This window comes from Eubalaena glacialis, chromosome 6, assembly GCF_028564815.1.
Source record: "Eubalaena glacialis isolate mEubGla1 chromosome 6, mEubGla1.1.hap2.+ XY, whole genome shotgun sequence".
NCBI classification, from domain to species: Eukaryota; Metazoa; Chordata; class Mammalia; order Artiodactyla; family Balaenidae; genus Eubalaena; species Eubalaena glacialis.
The window spans coordinates 143833762-143858056 of NC_083721.1; the positions used below are offsets into that span (position 1 = coordinate 143833762).

Here is a 24295-nt window from a genome sequence, read left to right on the forward strand (position 1 = left end):
CCTGTTCATAAGTAGACTTTAACACGAAGTTTTTAAGTGTAATATAAAAACATCTCATTGATGTGTATACAAATAATTTCAAAACTCATGTATGAATTGTATACATCCATGTATGGATTGTATAGTTAACAGTGTTCACATGTATCAAATTAATCCCATACTGAAACCATTAAAAGTAGAAGGTATAAAAATGTGTCAAATGTTTAATTACTACATTTTTGTGTGAAGTTTGATTAACAAGACAAAAGATTTATTTTTAACTTGTTACTAAGTTACTTGCAGTTAATTAAATGTACATAAAGGACTATTAAAATATTATGCCTGACAGCTGCAAAAAATAATTTAACCTTAGAACGACTGAAAACTACATACTGTCTACAGCTCGTTTTGACCGATACAACATACATTTTTTAAATAACATTACATTAACTATTAAACAGAGCTACCTGAATATGATGACTTTAAGAAAACAACCGTAATTGTATCTTCAAAAGCTTTCCTCAAGAACTATCAGACGACTGATTGCAGAAAATGGCCTTATTAGGCAAAGATCTTGGAGATAACTGGCCAAGCATCAAAAGAACCACACCGAAGAGTCTCCTCTTCATTCCTAATGTTAACTTGTGAATCATTTGTCGTGTATGGACTTACAAAGCTGCTTTCAGATAGAAAAGGAGCACTGACTTTTACCCTTGTGTTGAAGCTTTACTATCATTAATCCACCCAGGTTTAAGGAAAAAAGAGGTTCCCATACTAGAGCACTGAGGATGAAGCATCATAACTGAAGACCAGCTGAGCATGAGGAAATTACAGGATAGAAAGTGAGTCCAGCAATAAAAAGCTGGGTAAGGTTAAGACAACTACCTCGAAAGGAAGCAAGGCTACAATGATCTCATGTTTCATCCTTAAAGACACGAACAGAAGGACTTTTCAACACAATATGGCATGTAATGCTATTTCTCAGTATGAAACCTGTCATACTCCTGATGTCATAATCAGGACAAACTTAATCATAAGGCCCTATCAAAAGATAACATAACTTAGGTTTTACTATGTTGTGAGTAGAACTAAAACTTCAGGAACAAATTTATCAGAAACTCAATAGCTGAGAGAAAGTCTCGCTCCTGGTTTGGATAACCCTTGTGCTACTCTAAGCACCCTGGGGGTTCTTTTGTAACTAGGATAACCAGTAACACTGGATATATAACCTACTATAGGCTAAATTAACCTTCCCCAGAGTGAACTGAGGGGATCCAAGATAGGGTCTCTGTACTCACAGGAACAGAAGAGGGAGAGGAATGAGGCACCCACATTAACCCAACTGAATCTTCTTAACAAAATCAAAGAGAATAATATAGTCAGTTCTTCACATTTGAAAAGTGACTGTGGACAGCAACACAAAATTACTTAAAAGAAATATGAACAACATAAAAAATTGGAAGTTATATTAAAGTATATAAATCAACCCTGAGAAATTTTAAAGTATGATACTATTATCCCTACCACCTTTTAATAATGAAGGAAAATAAAATAAATCACTATACAGGATTTATTAATACTAAGTGCTTCTGGTGTTGAAGAAACAGGCTTACCTTTTTAAAAGGTATTGTGAGGTTTGTGACTCTTCTGTGCACATCTGAAAACATTATTGCCAGTTTTTCTGCTGTCTCTCCACACTCAATTATTTTAAAAGACAAGATCTTTGAAATTATCATTATGAAAATCTCTTCATAGTACATCAGTAGGAGTTACTCTGAAAAATGGCAGAGCAGGGAAATCCAGAGCTCCATCCCTCCACAAAAGCAACTAGTAAGCTGGCAAAAACTGTTAAGAATCAGCTTTCACAGAACTCTGAAATCTAGTTCAAAACTGATAACAAACGGGAAAGATGAATGAATAAAGAAGCTGCTGCATGGTGGGAGACTGCAGCAGGTTGCTAAGCCAGAGCGAGCTACGGACTTTGTTTAGGATGAAACGTAGTTGAATGTTTCAACCTGTCGGGGTGCTCCCTGCAGAACCAGTGCAAACACCTGCCTTTGTTTGGCCAATTCTAGTGATCCCAGGGCTGGGGCAGCTTCCCTGGTGGCATTTGCTAAAAGCAGTGAAAGTCAAAACTATTGGCTACAGCAGGCTAGTGCTAGAAATAACAGTCAGGACAAATAATAGACAAACCAAGTAGCCTGGGAAGGAAAAGGTTGGGAAAGGAGGTATGTGGTGGAGTGAGGGCTTTTAAAAGTTACCTGTATACAAGCGAATCGAGAGTGTGAGACACTCTCAGAAAGGGCCTGAAAAGACCCTAAACGTTCACTCCTGACTGAACTTCATGGTTCACACAAGCAGGACGTAAAGGCTAAGGCAAGGCTGTAAGTAGCCTGGTCAAGCAATGAGGGTGCGCCTGCCTTAACACAGACCCAACACACAAAGTCTACGACAACGCTGTTTCCTTCTTCTTTTCCTGGCTCCTGGTATTTAAGGAAACTCTGTCAAAACGGTAGCTGACCACTGAGGTAATAGACCAGACAGAGCAGAGACTTCAATGGTTATACACAACAAAGACTTTATATATATTTATTTATACACACACACAGAGAGAGACTTTATAATAATAGTTTATAAGAGAAACAAGAAACAAATGCAAAGAAACAAGAAAGTATGGCCCATTCACAGAAAAAAAAATTAACAGGAAACGTCCCTGAGGAAGCCCAGGCACTGCACTTACTAGACAAAGACTTTAAACCAATGGTCACAAATATGTTCAAACAGATAAAGGAAACCATGAACAAAGAAATAAAGGACACCAGGGGAACAATGTCTAAACAAACAATATCAATAAAAAGATAGATATTACAAACAGAAACAAAATAGCAATTCTGTAGCTGAAAATTACAACAAATAAAATTAAAATCCACTGGAGGCATTCAACAGCAGATTTGAGCACGCAGAAGAATCAGCACAGTCGAATATGTCCAATGAGATTATTTAGTCTGAGGGGAAGAAAAAAGAACAAGGAGAAGAACAGAGCAGAGATAAATAAAACAGAGAATAGAAAAACAGTACAGAATCAATGAAACAGAAAGTAGGTTCTTTGAAAAGAACAAAATTGACAAACCTTTAGCTAGACTGACACAGGGGGAAAAAATACTTTACTAAAATCAGAAATGAAAGTGGGGACTTTACTACAGATCTTACAGAAACAAATAGGATTATACAAAATACTACAAACAACCGTTCACTGACAAATTTGATAATCTAAATGAAATGGACAGATTCCTAGAAACACACAAATTGCCAAAACTGCATCAAGAAGAAAAAGAAAACCTGAACAGACCTGTAAGAAGTAAAGAGATTGGGTCAATAATCGAAAAACTCCCAACAAAAAGTCTAGGACCAGATGGCTTCACTAGTAATTCTACCAAATATTAATAATAATTAATACCAATCCTTCTCAAACTCTTCTAAAAACTAGGAGGGAGCACTTACCTACAAAGCCAGCATTACCCTGATACCAAGCCAGATAAGGATATTACAGGAAAACTATAGACCAATATCCCATATCAGTATAGTCACAAAAATAAATTCTCAACAAAATAATAGCAGACTGAATCCAGCTGCATTTTAAGAGAACTAAACATCATGACCAAGTGGGGTTTATCCCAGGAATGCGAAGATGGTTCAGTATATGAATATCAATCAATGTAACACACCATGGTCATAAAATGAAGGAAAAAACAACATGATCATCTCAATGCAGAAAAAGCATTTGACAAAATCCAACATCCTTTCTTGATAAAAACATTGAACAAACTAGGAATGGAAGGGAACTTTCTCAACATAAAAAAGGGCATTTATGAAAAACTCACATCTAACATCAGTCAATGGTGAAAGACTGAAAGCTTTCTTCCCAAAATCACAAACCAGACACCACTTCTATTCAGCACTGCACTAGAAGTTCTAGCCAATGTAATTAGACAAGAAAAGCAAAAGCTATTCAAATTGAAAAGGGAGGAGTAAAAAGATCACTATTAGAAGCTGACATGATCTTATACAGAAAAAATAGTAAAGAATCCACACACACAAAAACACTAGCTAATAAATGAATTCAGCAAAGTTGCAGGATACAAGATCATCATATGAAAATCAGTGTATTTCTTTACACTAAGCATAGTTGCAATCCAGCTAAATTCAGTCAGTATATTAAGGAGTCAGAATAAGAGTCTCTTTGACAGGAGCCTCTAAATTCATGTGAAGAAACACTTTTGGTTTAGCAGTCCCAATGCTATGAAACCCAGTTTTTAGGATATTCTATTTGAAGAAAATTTTGGAAAAAATAACATCCTATCACTCTCTGTCTCACTTCCATTATATACATTTATTTTAATAGCATAGTAATAGTTATTCTAAAACAAGGGTCAACAAATTACAGCCCATAGGCCAAACTGGTCAACCTCCTGTTAGGTAATGTTTTATTGAAACACATTCCCAGGCATTTGTTTACATACTGTTTCTGACTGCTCTCAGGCTGAAATGGCATGGCCTGCAAACCTAAAGTATTTACTATCCGGTCCTTTAAGAAAAAAATTGACAACCTCAGTTCTGAAAAATAATCTAGTATAAAAATTGACCTCAGATTCACATCTGACAGGTATATCAAGATTTCTCTTTTACCTTGTCAATTACAAGTAACCACCCTATTCAAAATCAAAGAAAAACTCCAGAAGTATGGCTGAGTTAATGTTCAAATGATTATGAGAGTATTTCCAATCCAGAGCCAAGGACTGGTCATACAAAAAAGGTCTTTGCTCATTAATTAAAGAGAGAATGCTTTTAAAAAAATGTTAGATGACTGATTATCTATCCAAGCCTAGTTTTAACTGTTCTCTGATTATCTGATGTAGTTATAAGCTCAAAGGTTTTTGCTTCCCCTGCAGTACCTTGTGTGGAACAAAGCTGTGCTTAATGCATGTTACTTTGATTTCATAAGGTATATAAAAATCAGAAGAGTTAAGTAACTTTCACTGGAAAGGAAAAAAATGACATTTTTACTTTTCCATTTTTATATTATTTTCATGAAGAGTCCAACTCTTTGCCCATTGCCTGTTGACACTGGCCCAAATGCTATGACACTGCAAAACTGAGCTCATATAAACTGGTTTTTTTGGACACTTGATTTTGCCCATGTTAGAGGAATGTAATTGAAGAACACACTCACTTAAAATTCTATTACAAATAAGCATACTTTATCTACTGCCCCTGTGATAATGCCATGATCCCATTTGTATAGACTCTTACTCACTGAAAGTACAATAAATATTTGTCGATTATAAATGCATGAATGAACGGATGAATGAATAAATAAAGTTATATGAAGGATTAGATCAGTAGTAGGTAATGTTGATGGGAAAGACTATACACCCAAAGATTAGATTACAAGAGGATTTGGCCTGTATCAGGAGTGAGACAGAGAACTATTATAAACTAAAAAGGTTTGAGAGATGTTGTAAGCAGGGAGTGTAGCACACTTTTAAAAAAATAATGTGTCCTTTCAAGAACCCCTAGTCTTGAGTAGTCTGTATATTTCAAATAAACTAAGCATGTGTTTTATATTAAACTGGCATGATGAATGAAGGGGAAATGTATGGTGCCACTTGAAAAAAGGTAAAAATCAGTGGATGAGGAACCCTAGTATCTTCTATTTTTAATTAATAAATCTTATTTTTAGAGTTGTTTTGGGTTTAAAAAAAAATAACTGAGCAGAAAGTACAGAGTTCCTACATATTCCCCATCCCTCACATTCATAGCTTCCCCTAGTATTCACATCTTGCATTAATGTGGTACATTTGTTACATTGATTCATCAATGGTGATACAATATTATTAACTAAAGTTTATAATTTACATTAGAATTTACTCTTTGTGTTGTACATTGTAGAGGTTTTGACAAATGTCTAATGACATGTATCCACAATTACAGTATCATACAGAACAGTGTCACTGCCCTAAAGATCCTCTGTGCTCTACCTATTCATCCCTCCCTCCACCCTCACCCCTGGCAACCCCTGATCTTTTTACTGTCTTCACAGTGTTGCCTCTTCCAGAATGTTATATAGTTGGAACCATACGGTATATAATAACCTTTACAGATTGGCTTCTTTCACTTAGTAATATGCATCTAAGGTTTCTCCTTGTTCTTCTGTGACCTAATAGCTCATTTATTTTTATCACTGAATAATAATTCCATTGTATATACATATCACTTTGCTTATCCATTCACCTATTGAAGGTCATCTTGGTTGCTTCCAAGTTTTGGCAATTACGAATAAAACTGCTATAAACACTGTGTGCTGGTTTACGTTTAGACTTAAGTTTTCAATTCATTTGGGTAAACACCAAGGAGTGCAACTGCAGATCACATGGTAAGAGTACGTTTAGCTTTGTAAGAAAAAGTCAAACTGTCTTCCAAAGTGGCTGCACCAATGTGTATGCTCACTAGCAGTGAACGAGAGTTCCCGCGGCTCCACATCCTCACTGGCGTTTGGTGTTGTGTCTTGGATCTTAGTCATTCCAATAGATGTGTAGTGGTATCTCATTTTAATTTGCAATTTCCTGATGACCTATGATGTTGAGCATCTTCTCCTATGCTTATCTGTGTATCTTGTTTGGTAAAATTTCTGCTCAGATATTTTGCCCACTTTTTAACTGATTGGGTTGTTCTCTTATTCCTGGGTTATTGAAGTTCTTTATATACCTCAGATACCAGTCTTTTATCAGATAATTTTTATAAAGATTTTTCTCCCAGTCTCTGGCTTGTCTTTCATTCCCTTATAGTTTTAATTCTAATGAAATCCAACTTATCAATTTTTTCTTTCACTGATCATGCTTTTTGGTTTTGAAACTAAAATGTTATCACCAAACCCAAGGTCATGAAGATTTTCTCCTATGTCATCTTCTGGAAATTTTATAGTTTTGCATTTTACATTTAGGTTGATGATCCATTTTGAGTTAATTGTTTGTGAAAGGCATAAAATCAATGTCTAGATTTCTTCCCCCCACTCCCATGGAGATATCTAACTGGTGCAGCTCCATTTGTTGAAAAGACTATCCCTTTTTCCGCTGAATTGCCTTTGCTCCTTTGTCAGTATCACTTAAAACTATATTTGCATAGGTCTATTTCTGGGCTCTCTATTCTGAAGTCAGATATTGTCAGTCTTCTAATTTTGTTCTCCTTCAATGTTATATTGTCTATTCTGGGTGGGTCTTGGACTTTAATAGAGAAATCCTGTGTAGTCACACTGGAAAGTGATTGAACAAGCAGAGAACCAGGCTGTGATGGCTTTTTAGAACTTTCTTTAAAACTTCACTTAATCCAAAAAACAAACAAAAACAAAAAACAACAACAAAAAAACACAGGCTGCTCATAAGGCACTTCTGAATTGCTTATAACCCTGACATGCAGTGAATTAATCTTCAGACCTAACATAAAATAAACACTTTAAGGGCATATTATGTTGTTTCAGGAAGTTTTGGGGGAATTCATTGGCGGCCCAGTGGTTAGGGCTTGGCGTTTTCACTGCCATGGCCCAGGTTCAATCCCTGGTCAGGGAACTAAGATCCTCATGGCATGGCAAAAAAAAAAAAAAAACATCGGGGCAATTTCTTACTTACAAGATAGAGAGCTAAGAATGAAGACCACATACAGGCAAGATTTGGAAGAGAGCAATTAACTTCTTGTATTTGGCCTTCTTTGAGAAAGCAAATCAATGTCTTACTTTAAAACCTATTACATTTTAAAGAACAAGTATTTAAATAATCAGATTCTGGTTACTCTTCTAATACTCTATAACACAGGCTAAGGAATCAATAGACAAATATATTTAAAAGTCAAGATAGAATTTAGAGACAAGGTATAATAAGAATTAGATGAGGGCCAAATGAGAACTGTTTACTGTAGTATATGTAGCAGCTAACTAAAAGCAGTAGTTTACCCATGCAAAACTCAAAATGCTATTTAAAGAATCACCTAAGCTAATTTTCTACTATTGCTAAGTAGACTGTTCTTCTAGTAAATGACTCTATTCTGACTCATCTGACCTATGAACACCCTGATAGACTGAATTCAGAATTTAGGGCACAAAAGGAGAGCCAATGACGGATTGCTGCATAAACATTCACGAGCACTGAAAAACTAAATATACTCCTATGAACCTCTTTCCTAGAAATGTGAGATATAGTTAATTTTTCAAAGTCTGGATTCGCTAAGCTTCTTGCATTTGACATTTAAATATTTACTACCTAATTACTCTTCTGCCCGTTTTTTTTTTTTTTACTCCCAACTTTAGGAATTTTTGTCATTAACCAAAGAAGGAAAGGAAAGAAGATAAAAACAGTAGAAACTTAAATCAATCAAATTAGGCAAAAAGATTGTCAAACTAATTTTTAAAATTACAGTATTGAATTATCTGGATTGCATTTATCTCCCTTCCACATAAAATCACCACTTGATTACATGACAGTAAAGGTTGCTCTTGTGTTTATGGAGAAATGCAGATCTTATTAGGACTTGGTTGACCATCCATCTCCTTCTGCTTACTCTGCATATCTAGAAACAGAAACATAACCATTTATTCCTCCCTGGATCTTCTGATCTCAATGTATAGAGTAGGCCGGGTAGAAGAAGAGCTTTTTTGCATTGGCTATAAAAGTGAACTCTTGGGTAAGAAATGGGCAGAAATAGAGACACAGATGTAGAGAACAAACGTATGAACACCAAGGGGGGAAAGTGGCAGGGGGCGGGTAGTTGTGTAGTGAATTGGGAGACTGGGATTGACATGTACACACTAATATATATAAAATGGATAACTAATAAGAACCTGCTGTATAAAATAAATAAATAAATAAAATTCAAAAAAAAAATAGAAAACAAAAGCTGAATTGAGAATTAAAACATTTTGCTTCCTACCTTTCCTATACGCCACACCATTCTGTTCCTCTCTATTAGCGTGACTAATTATTTTAACAATTAACTTATAATAATGATGATAATAACAGTAATTTAACTATTAATCATTTTAACTATTTGATGATATTCAAAAAGTGGAATATTATTGCAGTATTAAGCAAAAACCAGATAAAACTGAACACAAAATTTTCGAGGATCTATGTTCTCTTATTTTTAAATGGTAATTAAAAGTTTCCAATACTATTTACACAATGATAAATAGGACATATATGTATTGCTAAGTGCCAAAAAGGTATTTGTTTTATTTACACTCTTGCACACTTTGCTTTCTGGCTTTGTACTTTCCCTTCCATCACTTTATATCTAGTAGCAATTCTGCAAAATCACTTGGTCCATTAAAAGTTTCTTTCTTTCTGCTATAAGGAGCCAAGAATGCATTATTACATTTTTCCATGTGAGGTATGCTATTAAATAATAGCTTGTACACTAATTAAAGCAAATGTAATTGTGAGAACACATTGACATTGTTAAAGTAAATTACTCAATTTGTTAACAGTTTCATTTCAAGTGACCTTAATTGTATTAATTGTGATACTAGCTAATTAAATTGAACAGCATTAAATACATTGTTCTATATGTCCTGAAGGAGCAAATTTTCCATCACATCAGCAAAAGAAAATAATGATTATATGGACCCCCCCCAACCCCAAAGTCTCCTACACACATGTACACACAATGGGTCAAGCAGAAAAGGTCTCACCAGACTGCATTTATCATTACTATTTTAATATTGGTAGCATGGCATAAAACAGACCACATAGAAGTAACTGATCTTTAGATAAATGGTTAATTTTAGGACATTCTTTTATGTCAGGTTAAACAGAAATTACTTCAGCCTTACAAAGAGTTAAAATATTGAAAAAAATTGGAGTGAGGAAACAAAGATTGGTATAGAGGACTGCAATATGAAAATAAATGTTAAAATACTACAACTCTATGTAAATCAGATGTTACTTATTAAATGCTTAGTATATCAAGTCATAAGGATACATAATAAAAAATAGTTATGGCCCTCATTCTTGAGAAGAAACTTAACAGCACAAGAGAGTTACATGTCATTCCCATGTAACTGACATATCACCTTCTCAGATAACAACATAGATGCTAAATAACTCTATCTGTAAAATACCATCTACACTGGCTTACAAAATCCCCAGCATTTGGCCCCTGCCTGCTAGGCCCATCCTGTGCCATTCCACGTCACCCACGATGCTGCAGCCACCGTGATCTTCCTTCAGTTCCTTGAATAGGATGAGTCTATTCCTATCCTAGGAACTTCCTCCGTATGAACTCTTTCCTTTTTCTAGACTGGTGTTTCTTTCATTCTGCCTATCTGTCTGTCCATCTGTCTCCCTCTTGCTGTCACCACCTTTGCGTGCCTGGCTCATCTGTCATTCACATGTAACTGACGTATCACCTTCTCAGAGAGATCTTCTCTGATAATCTAAAGTATGCACATAGACGCTCATGGTAACACTACCCTATCTTGATTCTTGCCTTAGCCTTTATCATGCTCTGGTATGTTTTTTCTCATTTTTGTACTTTTCCTTTTTTATTTTATTTTATTTTTTTGCTGTCTCTCTCATGCTAAACTGTGAATGTCACTGAAAGAGAGCACCTGGGCTATTTGTTTAATAGCCCATCCCCAGATACTAGATGATCCATGAATATTTTTAATGAATGAATAAACGTCAGGTCTGTGACCCACAGCCCCTACTGTGTGTGATAAAATATACGTGCCTTTATGGTCTCTATTCATTAACTAAGTAGGACTGAAATTTCTTAACCATCATGCCAACATGTCTGATTGAAAATCTGTAAGTTCAACAAAACAGATCTATTCACAAGTCTAATTAAAGATTCAAATTGATAGCAGTGTTCTAAGCTCGGTCAAAATCAGTCATATTCTATTCTGCTGTCTTTTCTGGCCCTACTGATGCACTAGCAGAAAACAACTAATATAAATCTCTGATAAGAAATCCACTGTAGGTCACTGCACCTAAATGGGGCTTTTGGTTTATGTTCTAAGGTTTTAAGATAATACTGTCACTCTACATCACCTCTATAGCTCTCGTTATGCCTAGACCCAACCAACCAAACCACCATCACACAGCCTCTCATTTTTGGTGATCCAAGAATATTATAAGGCTGACTAAGCATGGTAGGAAAAATATCTCAAGGTACGGATATTCCTTTGCAGATAACTTTGTCCAAGGGGGTAGTGGTGACAGCTCTTGGAGGGCTACTGTTTCTGTCTGCCACCAGAGCAAGCAGTGAGGTCTCCTTTGCCCCTAAAGACATGGGAAATGAAAAAAATCCCAGTACAACTAAAATAACTCTTCACACAACCCCCACTCTAAAGGAACTGAAAAGGGGCCTCTCCATTAAGTAAATACTAGGAATTGCCACACCAACAGAAAACTTCAAATAAAACTAAAAACTGGATTCAATTAATGAGAAATAGACAACACAATAAAAAAAGATCAGAATTCAGACCAGAAGACTTTTTTTTTTTTTATTTCAAGAGTACATTTTACCAACAGTGAGTTTCATTGTTACCATTAAAATGTTTAACTTGCTAAATCTCAATCCACTGTGAGAGCATGAATACATAAAATCCATATATAGTGATCTAAATCTAATATTAAAGAGTGACTTGAAACTTCCTCGCCATTTAAATGTTTATGACTGATATTTAACCACTACCTTTTCATGTTAATTCCATCTACTCAAATCAGCTAGTGAGTGGTATCTTGAAAATGCCTTACCACTAATTACAGATCATCAATACTCTTCCCATCACCGAATCACAGATTTTCTCCTTTTATAGTCTTTAACCTATGCAATTCTGAAGCACTGACCACCCTGGACCTACTGGAAGCTCTCACATCTATAGCTTCTTTAATTTTGGCCCTCCTTTATCTTTCCCCAACTTTGACTGTTTTAAAATACTGCTCTCTCTATCCAATTTCTAATCACGGAGAATTCTGACCAATCAATCCTCAGTTCTTTTCTCTTTCTTTGAATTTCTAACCTGTCTCATACCGTGAACTGATATCTCTGGAGGATGACTTTCAGATCTCTAACTCATGGCCTTTCAAACTGAAGTCTCTCATTTCCCACTTTCTTTCGGACAGTGTAATTTAGAGGAACAGGGCATGGCATGTTCTCTGCTCTTTCATATAACTTCTACCTATTGTCACACCACGTAACAAAATCCGTCTTTAAGGAGACATTTTAAAAAACATCCATTTTAAAAAAATCCTTGTTACTGTCATTTAAGAACTTCCAAGTCGCTCTACCATTTATTTAACAATCTTTATCTTCAACAAAGCCACCATTTTCCTTAATGACTTAATAGCCTTACTTACGGTTTTTCATCTATCTAAACTGCCGTTTTCCTCCATATGTAGAGAGAATTTTTCATTAAGATGATACTTTTTGCAAAATGACACAGAGAGTAAAAAGATCAGTGGTTGCCAGGGGTTGAGGGGCACGGGATGGGGAAGATGAACAGGCAGAGCACACAGAATTTTGTGAAAATACTCTGTATGACACTATAATGACAGGTACACGTCATTATACATTCGTCCAAACTCATAGAACGTCCACCACCGAGAGTGAATCCTAATGTAAACTACAGAGTTTGGGTGATTATCATGTGTCAATGTAGGCTCATCAGTTGTCACAAATGTACCACTCTGGTGGGAGATATAGATAATGGGGAAGCTGTGCATATATGGGAACCAGAGGGTATATGGGAAATCTGTACCTTCCCCTTAATTTTGCTGTGAACCTAAAACTACTCTAAAAAAATAAAGTGTTTAAAATTAAAAAAAAAAAAAAAAGATTTCAAACCAAAACCTATCCAAATCGACGTAGATCCAATTTATTACACAGAGCTAACAAAGGTACTGAGCTGGTTTATTGGCTACCACTAGACAATGTTCCAACGAATTAACATAGTTATCAAAGACTTATATACTGTTCCCATGTCCCCTTTATGACTCCCATCACCATGCTACTCTATGCTTCATCTCTCCTAACTCAATCCCTTCCAAAACTTTCTACTCTGCCCTCTTATAAGCCCCTTCCATAACAGCAAACTTCTTTATATTCTCAAACTATCAATGAATTCTTCTGCCATCAACTTCCTTGCCTACTGTCTACCTATTATACTCCCCTGACAAAACCACTGCCTGCTTTTTTTTTTTATTACTATCTTTTTTTGGCTGTGTTGGGTCTTCGATGCTGTGCAGGCTTTCTCTAGTTGCGGCGAGCAGAGGCTACTCTTCATTGCGGTGCGTGGGCTTCTCATTGCTGTGGATTCTTTTGCTGCGGAGCACGGGCTCTAGGTGCGCGGGCTTCAGTAGTTGCAGCACGCAGGCTCAGTAGTTGCGGCACGTGGGCTCTAGGGCACGCAGGTTTCAGTAGTTGCATCATGCAGGCTCAGTAATTGCAGCACATGGGCTCTAGGGCGTGCAGGCTTCGCAGCATGCAGGCTCAGTAGTTGTGGGACGCGGGCTCTAGGGCACACGGGGTTCAGTAGTTGCAGCATGCAGGCTCAGTAGTTGTGGCACTCAGGCTTAGTTGCTCCACGGCATGTGGGATCTTCCCAGACCAGGGATCGAACCCGTGTCCCCTGCATTATTGGCAGGCGGATTCTTAACCACCATGCCACCAGGGAAGTCCAACCACTGCCTGCTTTTGATTGTGGCTAAATCCTAGGTGCTGAATTCTGCTAGACATAATCACACACGTTTATAAGCTTGGATCACCTATAAATTATGATGTCTAATATCACCTTGGCCCCCAAGATTATATATTCTTTTTCAACTCAATCTAACCTTTGTTGCTCTCCACAAATCTTCAAATGCTTCATTCTGTCACTCACTATCAGCAAATTACCTCACCCTAACATATCAAGAAAGAGAAATATCAATGATATTTCACTGAACCCTCTGCCATCAAACAAATGAACTTACTGTACCTAAACATCTGTTCTCCATCCTTCCTCTCCTTCTCTATGGATCCCTCCATCTTGGCTCTAGACTGCATCTGAAACCAAGCAGAGCCCTGCCACTGCCCTGTTCCAAGTACAAAGGCCCCTCCACACCCCCTAGCTCTTGTTTACAGAAGAGCTGAAGTCTCCCAAGCTTCCCTGAGTCACAGAAGAGCAGGCTCAAGCAGTTAATGATTAGGACAATAGAGGCACAGAATCTTTCAGTGTCTGATGCACATTCCTGAGTTGTTTTACAGATACTGTAACTGCCACCAGAGGGAAAACGCTAACTGCATGATGACCAGACTGTAGCCATGACATAAGCTGTTCCACCTTGAGCAGTACTGAATCTACGGCTAGCACAATTCCAAGAACTGGCCTTAAAGACAGTGGGATTAACACTATTGCTCATAATAATCTGTATCTTTGTGGGCATCAAAATAATTGTGGCTTTTTCTGCCCATATATGTAAGCAGGCAACTAAAATTATCAGCAAAGAGATGTTACAGACCCATGTCGACATCTTCCACTCTAAGAATATGGCACCCTGTGTCAGCGTGAAGAAGTTACAGAAGATGGACCTTCGCCCATAATCCCACAGAAATGGAATGATGTCTGACAGTGGTGATTTGTAAGCAGATTTTTGCAGGCAGTTTGTTGCAAGAAGTAGCTCTCTGCAGGAGGCCACTTTTGTCCTGTCACTTTAGCAAGGCTGTATTTTAACTAACCTCCGGCCCAAGCACACCTTTCAAATCTTTTTGATCACACAGTACTTTGCCTAACCTGTTGATTCTTTCCATAGATCAAAGAAGTAGAATTGAAGAATAAGTAATTAACAGATGACCGGATCTCTTCCCCAGCTCCCCCTTCAGTAATCTCGCAAACAAACTGTGAGAACAAAATAGCATCTAAAGAAAGATCACACCGCTCAATGCTCTGTGGTGACCTAAATGAGAAGGAAATCCAAAAAAAGAGGGGATATATGTATGCATATAGCTGACTCATTTTGCTGTACAGTATAAACTAACACAATACTGTAAAGCAACCGTACGCCAATAAAAATTTTTTTAAAAATAATTTTAAAAAAAAGAAAGATCATTTTCTGGATCTTTCCAAAAAATGGAAAGGAGTCGACAAGCCTGCACACAATGGGAGATGGCAACAAATCTGACCCCCTATCTCAATGAGTAACTGAGATTATTTCCCCTCTTTCATTTTAAAAACTTTCATGGCCGACCAGAATCTTCGGAGTTGGTTGTGGGACAGGAGTCCGCGTTCTCCCCAGATTGCCGGCTCTCTGATTAATGTGACCTTTCCGTTCTTAATCAGCACTTGTCACACAAGTGCTGACTTTTCGAGCAGTGAGCAGCCAAACCTGAGTTCAGTAACACTTCTACTACCTGGAAAAACCGTACTAAAGATCATAATAGGACAGTGTCATTTATCACATCAACTTCAGTAAACTAATTGAATTACCACCTATTTATTCATCAGTAAAGCCACGCACCCCCTTCTAGTCATAAAACTCTATGATATAGTAACAGAAAGAAAGCAAGATTGGGACAATAAAGTACAAGAGACAAAAATGGAGTAGGCAGGATATTCTGAATGTCTTGGGTTTTTCTTAAGTAGGTTACTGAATATTTTATACATGAGCTAGAAAGAAAGCTTTGAAACAGATATTATATAAAAAGGCATTACATTAAGTAATTATCTGAATACTATAAAAGCTGTAAGTAAGAAGGCATATAAAATTGAAGCTAAAAACTCTGGCTACATGTAACAAAATGCTATTCTCAAAAGAGACCTAATAGAGGAAAATGTTCTTTCATCATGAGCAAGATTCCAAGCTCTTGTAAGATTGGAAAACAATTAGTAATTCTGAGAATATTATTTTATTAATAGGTTTCCCTAGATCTTGATATTGTTGTTTCCAGTTTAAAATAAAATAATTACTTTTTCATTTAATCCTTGAAAGTTCCATGCTAAGAATGAATAATCATGAGTAGCTAAACAAACAGTTTTGCTTTTTTTATGGCTTCAATTGAATTACAGGTAACTTGTCAATTATTAATTAATACCCTCTGATCAAAGATCTTGGAATTTAAGGTGGTAATTTTTGTATATGACCAAATGCAATAGAGTACAGAGAAAACAGCATACTTTCTATGCTGTTTTCTATTTGAAAAAGAAATTAAAGCAGTTAAAAGTTAATTCACATGGAAAATGCGCCCTAAGATTTTGCATGTATATATCCAGTTCTTTTTTCTGCCCTTACCCACTTTCCTCAAACATCCATGAAAGTAAACCAATGATATGTAATTTTCTCTCTATCATACCTATTATGTGGCTATTTTTGCTACTCCTTTCCAGAACACTCAGAATCACTGAACTCAGTAATGTACTATTTTTCTATAAATGTTAAAAATTCAGATTTGAGAAATTAAAGATTTATTTGTTTACTTACGGAATATACAACAGGAAATTTTAAAAAATCAAACAAAAAAACATGACTTCTACACAGGGAAACCACTGATTAAGTCCAATGTCTGACTACTTACAAAATGAGTCATTCAGTTGTGTAAAAGGCTTCAAATACGTGGAGAACCCCAAGAAAGACATATATTAAAATAAACCAACATTCTAAAAAGGTGATGATTTTTCAAGTAAATATGACAACCCCATTAAAATGCAACACACGGTTTTCTGCAAAAAGAAAACCTAAGATGAAATATAGGCTTTATATAAAATATTTACATATACAATGCACAAAACCCACTACGGTTAGTAACCTTTATGGCTTTGAAGAACTAGATATTTACATATCTTTCTTCTGCATGTGCGTGCGTGTATGTGTGTTTTGTATATATTTTTAACAGTTGACAGCTGTTTTAGAGCATACAGAGATGCCAAGCTGAATGAGGGTCTTGATTACTTCAAGATTAGCTATCTAAAGTTTCTATTCATTTTAAGTGTTGTTAGTTGGAAGAGTCATTAGTCACTTCCTTGTCTCATAGAACATCAGCATACATTTACATTGTTAATGAACATTTGGGGTAAATGAATTAATGGCACTTTTAAACATCAATTCAGTCCTAATAACTTTGTATGTCATAGAAATGTTGGCTAGGATATAAACGAAAAGCCTTTTCAGTAAAGGTAACTCCTCATTCCTGCAAACAATAAAGGATAAAATTAATTTAAAATGTTTTTTAACCGGTTTAAAAAAATAGAACAATATTTAATGAACTAGTCCAGAGAAAAATAGGCACTTTAGGAAAAAACAAAACAAAACAAAAAAAAAACCCTATGTTCTAAAATAAGCATATAAACCAGAACATTTTGGTGAAAATATTTCATATACTGATAACACAAAAATATATTCACTTTTAAAATATCCACTTATCAAAGCGCTTGCAGAATAATTTGACTTATTTCACTATAAGTACTTCTTACAGGTATGACATTTAAGAAAAAACATCACGAGGGAGGACTGTATCATTCTTACCACTGAAATTCTTTAAATGCTGAAACTGAAATTGGACACAAATAATTTTTTCATATTATCAAAACCTTAAACAGCAGTTTAAATAAAAGCAAATATAAAAATAAAATCACAAAAATAAGTTGTATGCTATTTTCATTAAAAACAACAAGGGCATTTGTACGATGTGGAAGGTATTAAAGATGCACAGAAAACATAAACACACTCCATAAGCTCAATAGCTTGTATACGAAAGAAATAACTACTTAAGATATCAATTTTTTTTTAATTCCCAAAACAAGAGTTAATGGCAGACCTTTATTTACATCAATACAGAAAAAAAAATCATATTTGAAGTATATAAAATAATTACTAATTATAATTTCTTAAAATAGATCTTATAATCCTGATATATGTATTAAGTGAAAAATTACAAATAGTTACTTGAGTCAATGAATCAACTTTAGCAAATATTTAGTGAATTAGCTGAAATAAGGAAAAGGCGTCAAGAATGCTCACAAACTCATTGTTTCCTTCTAAGATACTATGTTATTACTAATACTGAGAAAATAATACAAAGCTCTGATACATATACATTTAATACATTTTTATAGGGCAGACCCCGAATACAGTTGATCTTTCAACAATTTCACTACACAGAGCTTTAAAAGTAAAACACAAATCCCAATTATTAAAAAAAGAATAATCAGGCAAGTGCTTTATCCTGTAATAATCTCAACTTGCTGAAGGAAAAAAAAAAAAAATCCCTGCAAAAATCAACACCAAGAGCTTAGACTTCTTTAAAAGATGTTTGAGAAAAGGCCATTTTGCATTTCAACATTCTTATGCTAAAGCAATAAACTGTTTAAGTTTATGATATTTTTAAAAAAGAATGACAGTGCATTAAACACTTGGCTATGGCTAATGCGTCTGTCTATAATTAAAAGTTGACGTTTTGTGGAATCCATCAGTGTCAGAGAGCTCCATATCTATCCAGGTAAATGTTCTTAAAGCTCTCCCCCTCAGCCTCTCTAGAGAATGACACACAGGCAGGCAGGGCTAGCTGGAGACCCTCTGCCAGGTTTCCCAGTAACCTCAAAGTTATCTGCATACAAAACTCACCTCCAGGCTTGTGTGAGTAACTCAACAAGGGGTCAATGCCCACTTCTTGTTCTTCTGGCTGCAGAGGATGTCTAGTTTCAGATAAGGAATGATACATTGTGAGAACTGGACAATGTCACCAAGAGTGACCACCTGGGAGATGAAAAATATGGAGAAAAATGATAAATTTTTTTTCTGCTATGACTGGGAATAAGTGCAAAATGGAAAATGATTAAATGAGCATTACAAACATTAACAAGTTTTCCACAGGCTCCAGGGACTGTTACTACACATTGGTAGGCATATATATAAAGAAGTGAAAAAGTGGCACAAGATTTTCATTTCAACGATTTCTTCCCAAATCTGGACTTCACTGGTAACCTCTACCTCAACATTCAATTACATTTATTTTCAGTAAACTTCTGCACAAAAAGCTGAATTGTAAGTAAAATCACTGTCACATTTATAATATCCTTCATTTTACTGCCAAAATAATACACATTTACTATAGGAACTTTCAAAATATAGAAAATATAGCTAACTAAAATCATTCGTAATTATATTAGCTAAAAACACCACTGTTAACATTTCAGTTTATTATATGTATTCTTTCTGGGCATTTAAAATACATATAGTTTAATGTGATCCACCATGCTAAGTATACTGATTATATAAATTATCATGAGTATTTTCCTTCCCATAAAAAAGTCTATATTATCACTTCTAATGGATCCCTGGTATTCTATTATATAGCTATAACAATTGATGTAACCAATTCCTTATTAGCAAACAATTAGGATGCTTTCAGTTCCCCAACACTATAAACAGCCTCACAATGAATATCTTCCAGTAATATCTCTGTGCTGTATCCATGATTTTTTCCTTAGGATAAAATCCTATAAGCATAATTGCTGGACCAAAATATTTATTTTAAAAAAATAAGATTTTAAGATAAGTTTTGCCAAATTATGTTCTAGAAAGATTTGTATATAATAGAACAATTCATTTCCCCTGGACCCTCATCAACAGTGGGAATGAGTAATTCCTTAGGCTTTTTTTTTTTTTTTTGGACCTATATGATAGTCAAATTTTATATTGCATTTGCTTGATACCTAGGTGAGATCACTGAAGACTTCATATGTTTTCTCTGACATTTGTTATTGTCTTTTGTGGATGCAGTTTATTATTATGATTGCCTTCATGATTTGTAAGCATGCTTTAAATATTAAGGATATTAAACCTTTGTCATATGCTACATATATTTTTCTCAGAGTGTGTCTGTCTTCAAATTATATATAGTTTTTGTGGAGATAGTAACTTCTTCATTTTTATGTAGCCAAATATATCTGTATCTCCTTTATGGATTCTGCCTCTGGTATTACACTTCCAAAGGCAAGATTATATAAATAACCACCTGTGTCTTCTCTTATAGTTTTGAAGGTTTTCCTCCTCAATTCTCATTTCTATAAATAGTTCTAATTTAAACATAGATTTTTTTTTTTAAGAAATTAAATTGTTTTTGAACTTCCAAGCTACATTAACTACTTATAATTTTTTTATGTCTATAAAGTACAAATGACCTTCCCAAATCAGAATCTTCCAAAAAATAGACTGGGTTCGCTACTTTTCATCCAAAATAATGTAAGTAACATAATCTTTTAAATTTTAAGAGCAGGGGGGACAGGAAGAGGAAATGTGTAATGCTGAATTGGAAAAGCAAGTCCAACCATAATGGGTATGTAATTTTACAAGATATAGTCTCCACTTATGGAGGAAAATTCCAGAGAAGCCCATGAACACACAAATCCTTGACCAATCTTTTCCTAACACAAAATGCTCCTTTATCTTGTTTACTTAATTTCTAAAACTCTCATTTCATAAAATCACTCTTGAACACTTTCTCATTTTTATCAGAACCCTCCAACTCTCACCCACCCTCACTCTTGGATCAGATGTTAACATCCTTTGCCCCTCAGATTATGGTTAAAACAAAACAAGCAGAGGGTTAGGCTAAATCAACACTTGGGAAAGCAGAACTTTTGTAGCCAACATAATAAGAATTTCTAAAGCCATAAATCCTAAATCCATAAAGCTAAACCGTTGTCTGTTCTTGTTTCTTATGTGTACAAATCAATTAACATATATGGAGCACTAACTATACAGAAGGAACTCTGGGGAATATAATCTAGTAGAGCAGTGGTCCCCAACCTTCTTGGCACCAGGGACTGGTTTTGTGAAAGACAATTTTTCCACAGATCGGGGGGGGGGGGTTAGGGGGGATGGTGTTGGGATGATTCAAGCACATAACATCTATTGTGCACTTTATTTCTGTTATTATTACATTGTAATATATAATGAAATAATTCTACAACTCACCATAATGCAGAAATCAGTGGGAGCCCTGAGCTTGTCTTCACTTGCCGCTCACTGATAGGGTTTTTTTTTTTTTTTTTGTACTGATAGGGTTTTGATATGAGTCTGCAAGCAATTGATCTTTTATGGTCTCTGTGCAGTCAAACCTCTCTGCTAATGATAATCTGTATTTGCAGCCGCTCCCCAGTGCTAGCATCACTGCCTCAGCTCTACCTCTGATCACCAGGCATTAGATTCTCATAAGGAATGCTCAACCTAGATCCCTTGCATGTGCAGTTCACAGTAAGCTTCCCGCTCCTATGAGAATCTAATGCTGCCACTGATCTGACAGGAGGTGGATCTCAGGTGGTAATGTGAGTGATGGGGAGCAGCTGTAAATACAGATGAAGCTTCGCTCCCTCGTCCACTGCTCACCTCCTGCTGTGCAGCCCAGTTGCTAACAGGCCACAGACTCCTGCTGGTCCATGGCCTGGGGGTTGGGGGCCCCTGTAGTAGAGGAGAGCAAAATGTAGATAAGCAATTATATTACAAAATAGAATCTGACACATTCTGCTGATCAAATGAATGAGCACGTTAAAAAATAAAGTCCTCTACTATGGAGAAGTAAGGCTCACCAAACGCCAACACCTAACGGGGTCAGGCAAAAAGCATTATTAATTACAGTTAACATCTATTAAGTAGTGAATATATGACAAAAACTACTCTAAACACTTCACATATACTCAACATTTCATCCTCCCAACAACTCAATGATGTATCTTCATCATCATTTTCATTTTACCAAAGAGAAAATTGAGGTACAGAGAGATGAAGCAATTTGCTTAACGTCGCACAACTAGTAAGTGTTGAAGCCAGACTGTGAACCCATCCTATCTGGCTCCAAAGCTCACCCTCTACTCAGTACTACACTTGGCTCCTGTTAAGTCAATGAGACAGACAGAGAGGCATAAAACAAGGGGGTCTAAGAGGACCGGGTCTGTGAATTATTGGAACATCATTTTCTCTGCTTCAACATTTTCAAGAAAAACTGGAAATCCAGAATTTTATGTGAAATCTCTTTACTTGTAAGTGTTGGCAAATAATAATAAAAAAAAAAAAAAGAAAGAAAGAAACTGTGTGGAACTGATTAAACACATGTCAAAACTGTATTTGGCCATGGACAACTATTTTAATGTAAAATTCATATTCTCTATACACTTTGTCATACTCTTTAAAAATACAAGGGTAAACATTTGAAAATGAGTATTGTAAGTTAACTGCCAGACTTCCTTAAAATTTCTTTAATATCCTATACTATGTTTTCATATCATTTCTCATTTTTATAGTATATACTTCTGTTAGACTTCATATACCTAAAATATATAAATAAGGGGATTTTATGTATTTTAAACTCTATGAGAAATAGACAAGCAACAAGGAAACTGATATCAAAGTGTATTTCAAAAAGGAACATCAGAAGAAGAAAAAAAAACCCTCTCTATAGCTAAAATAAAATACAACATGACGATGTTCAAATATTCACTCAAGATGCTCAAAGAGACTTAAGATCTTTTAAACTCCTTAGAGAAAGTTAAGTTCAAGTCATTCGCTGATTTTAGCTTTAATAATAATTCTTTAGAAACTGAGATGTCTGTGGTAACACCCAATAAACAGAATACAAAATTTACCAAACACACCAGTCTACAACCATTCTACAGAATCAGGCATCTACTATATGCTAATTTATCATGCCTATAGGTTGAAACTGAGTCACTGAAATGCTTTTATTGTCAAATACAGCAAACCTGCTGAATAGTAATAATGAGTTATTTTCAAGAAATACATTGAAGAAAAAGTTTGGACAATATCCTTAATTTTCTTTTAATTGTAGATTTAAATAATAATCTAGTTCAAAAGTAACTTATTAAAAGTAGGTGCTGTTTTGTTTTTTGTTGTTGTTTTAAATACAAAGGGCTATTTTTGCTTTTTAGAACATAAAAGAATATTTAACTTTGTTGGTTACTGCTACTGTGATTACCTTATAAAATCACAATACGTTGCTTTCAAATATGAAGTAATTTTTCCAATTTGTGTTCTGTGACTATGACAACAACCAAAAATAAAGCAGGATAGCAAAGGTTTTTAAACAAATGTATCTATATTTGTTTTAATCACTATTTTGAATAAATTTTGTATCTATGAATATCAGACTATAAGAAAATATTTAATAAAAATTCAAATATTTAAGGGAATTTTTTGTGGTCTGAAGATTTTAAGATAACCCCTATAAAAGTCAAAATGGCATAAACATTTTGAAACTCACAGTGGACCACTGCATCTTATGTTTGTATACTTGCTATGCCTTAACCTTCTCTACATAGAAGCTAGACATATATGTAGAAAAATATATATATAATGACCAAAAATATGTATCTTAGTAAATGACTACTCAAATCCATAAATGATGGAGTTCAGTTTTCTTAAATAACGCCAAGTTGTCTCTAGAATTTCTCTGACTGACAAAAATGGTAAAGAATTTTAAAAAATAAAGGCAATCTTATTTTTTCTAATTCAGAAAGCACAGCAATATACCTTCTAAGACCTGAGAAAGGAGATATCCCTTCTTTGCTACACTTACTATAAATAACAAAGTTCCTACTGCACATGAACTCAACATTCACAAAACTCAAAATTGGTTGTGCAACGTGGTTTTACTGCCATCCTGGTCACAGGAATTGACACATTAGGCTGAAAGTGCCATTTAAAATCCCAGACTAATCTTAGGACAGTTGTATTGGCTTCACATATCTGGTTCTTGCAGTATTAAATCTTAACATAAAAGTGATCTGTCTGAAAGAAGGGAAGTCTTGTGAAAACAGTATTTAATGAAAGGGTAAGAGTTCAGCACTAAAGCTTGGAAGACAGTCTTAAAGTATGTTAATTAAATTTCAGAATAATCTATTTTCCAGGTAAACTGAAGCAACACAAGCAGTCTGTAAGTGAAAATTTCAAATTATTAGCATGATACAGACAAAACAAAAGGTTAGCTGAATAAAATTTCTCACTTTTAAAATGGCATCATGTAAACAAAACCTCTAGAAAAATAGTTTATTCCCTCTGAATCTGAAGTTCTACGTATTTCAGCTTTTATTCATTCTATCACTGTTTCTATTACATAGGCATAGAATTAGCATTCTGAATTGTGTCTTGTAAAGACATCCGTATTCAGAAAAGCTCATATAAGGATACTCCATTCATTTAAATTCTTGCCTGATGGTAAACTTAGAAGTCAAACACTGAAGTTACAGAGTAATGTTACTTTACATAAAGATATCTCCTGT

At 35.2% G+C, this 24295-nt stretch overlaps 1 protein-coding gene across 5 annotated transcripts in view; it reads right to left on the minus strand.

The window, feature by feature from the left end:
• Positions 1–24295, minus strand: part of TBC1D5 (TBC1 domain family member 5) — a 542652-nt gene that overhangs the window by 326071 nt on the left and 192286 nt on the right. For all 5 annotated transcript variants that reach the window (XM_061194718.1, XM_061194716.1, XM_061194717.1 and 2 more), the window contains one exon: positions 18624–18755. In XM_061194718.1, the coding sequence (XP_061050701.1) occupies positions 18624–18720 (97 nt within the window). In that variant the 5' untranslated portion in view covers positions 18721–18755. The remainder of the gene's footprint in view (positions 1–18623; positions 18756–24295) is intronic.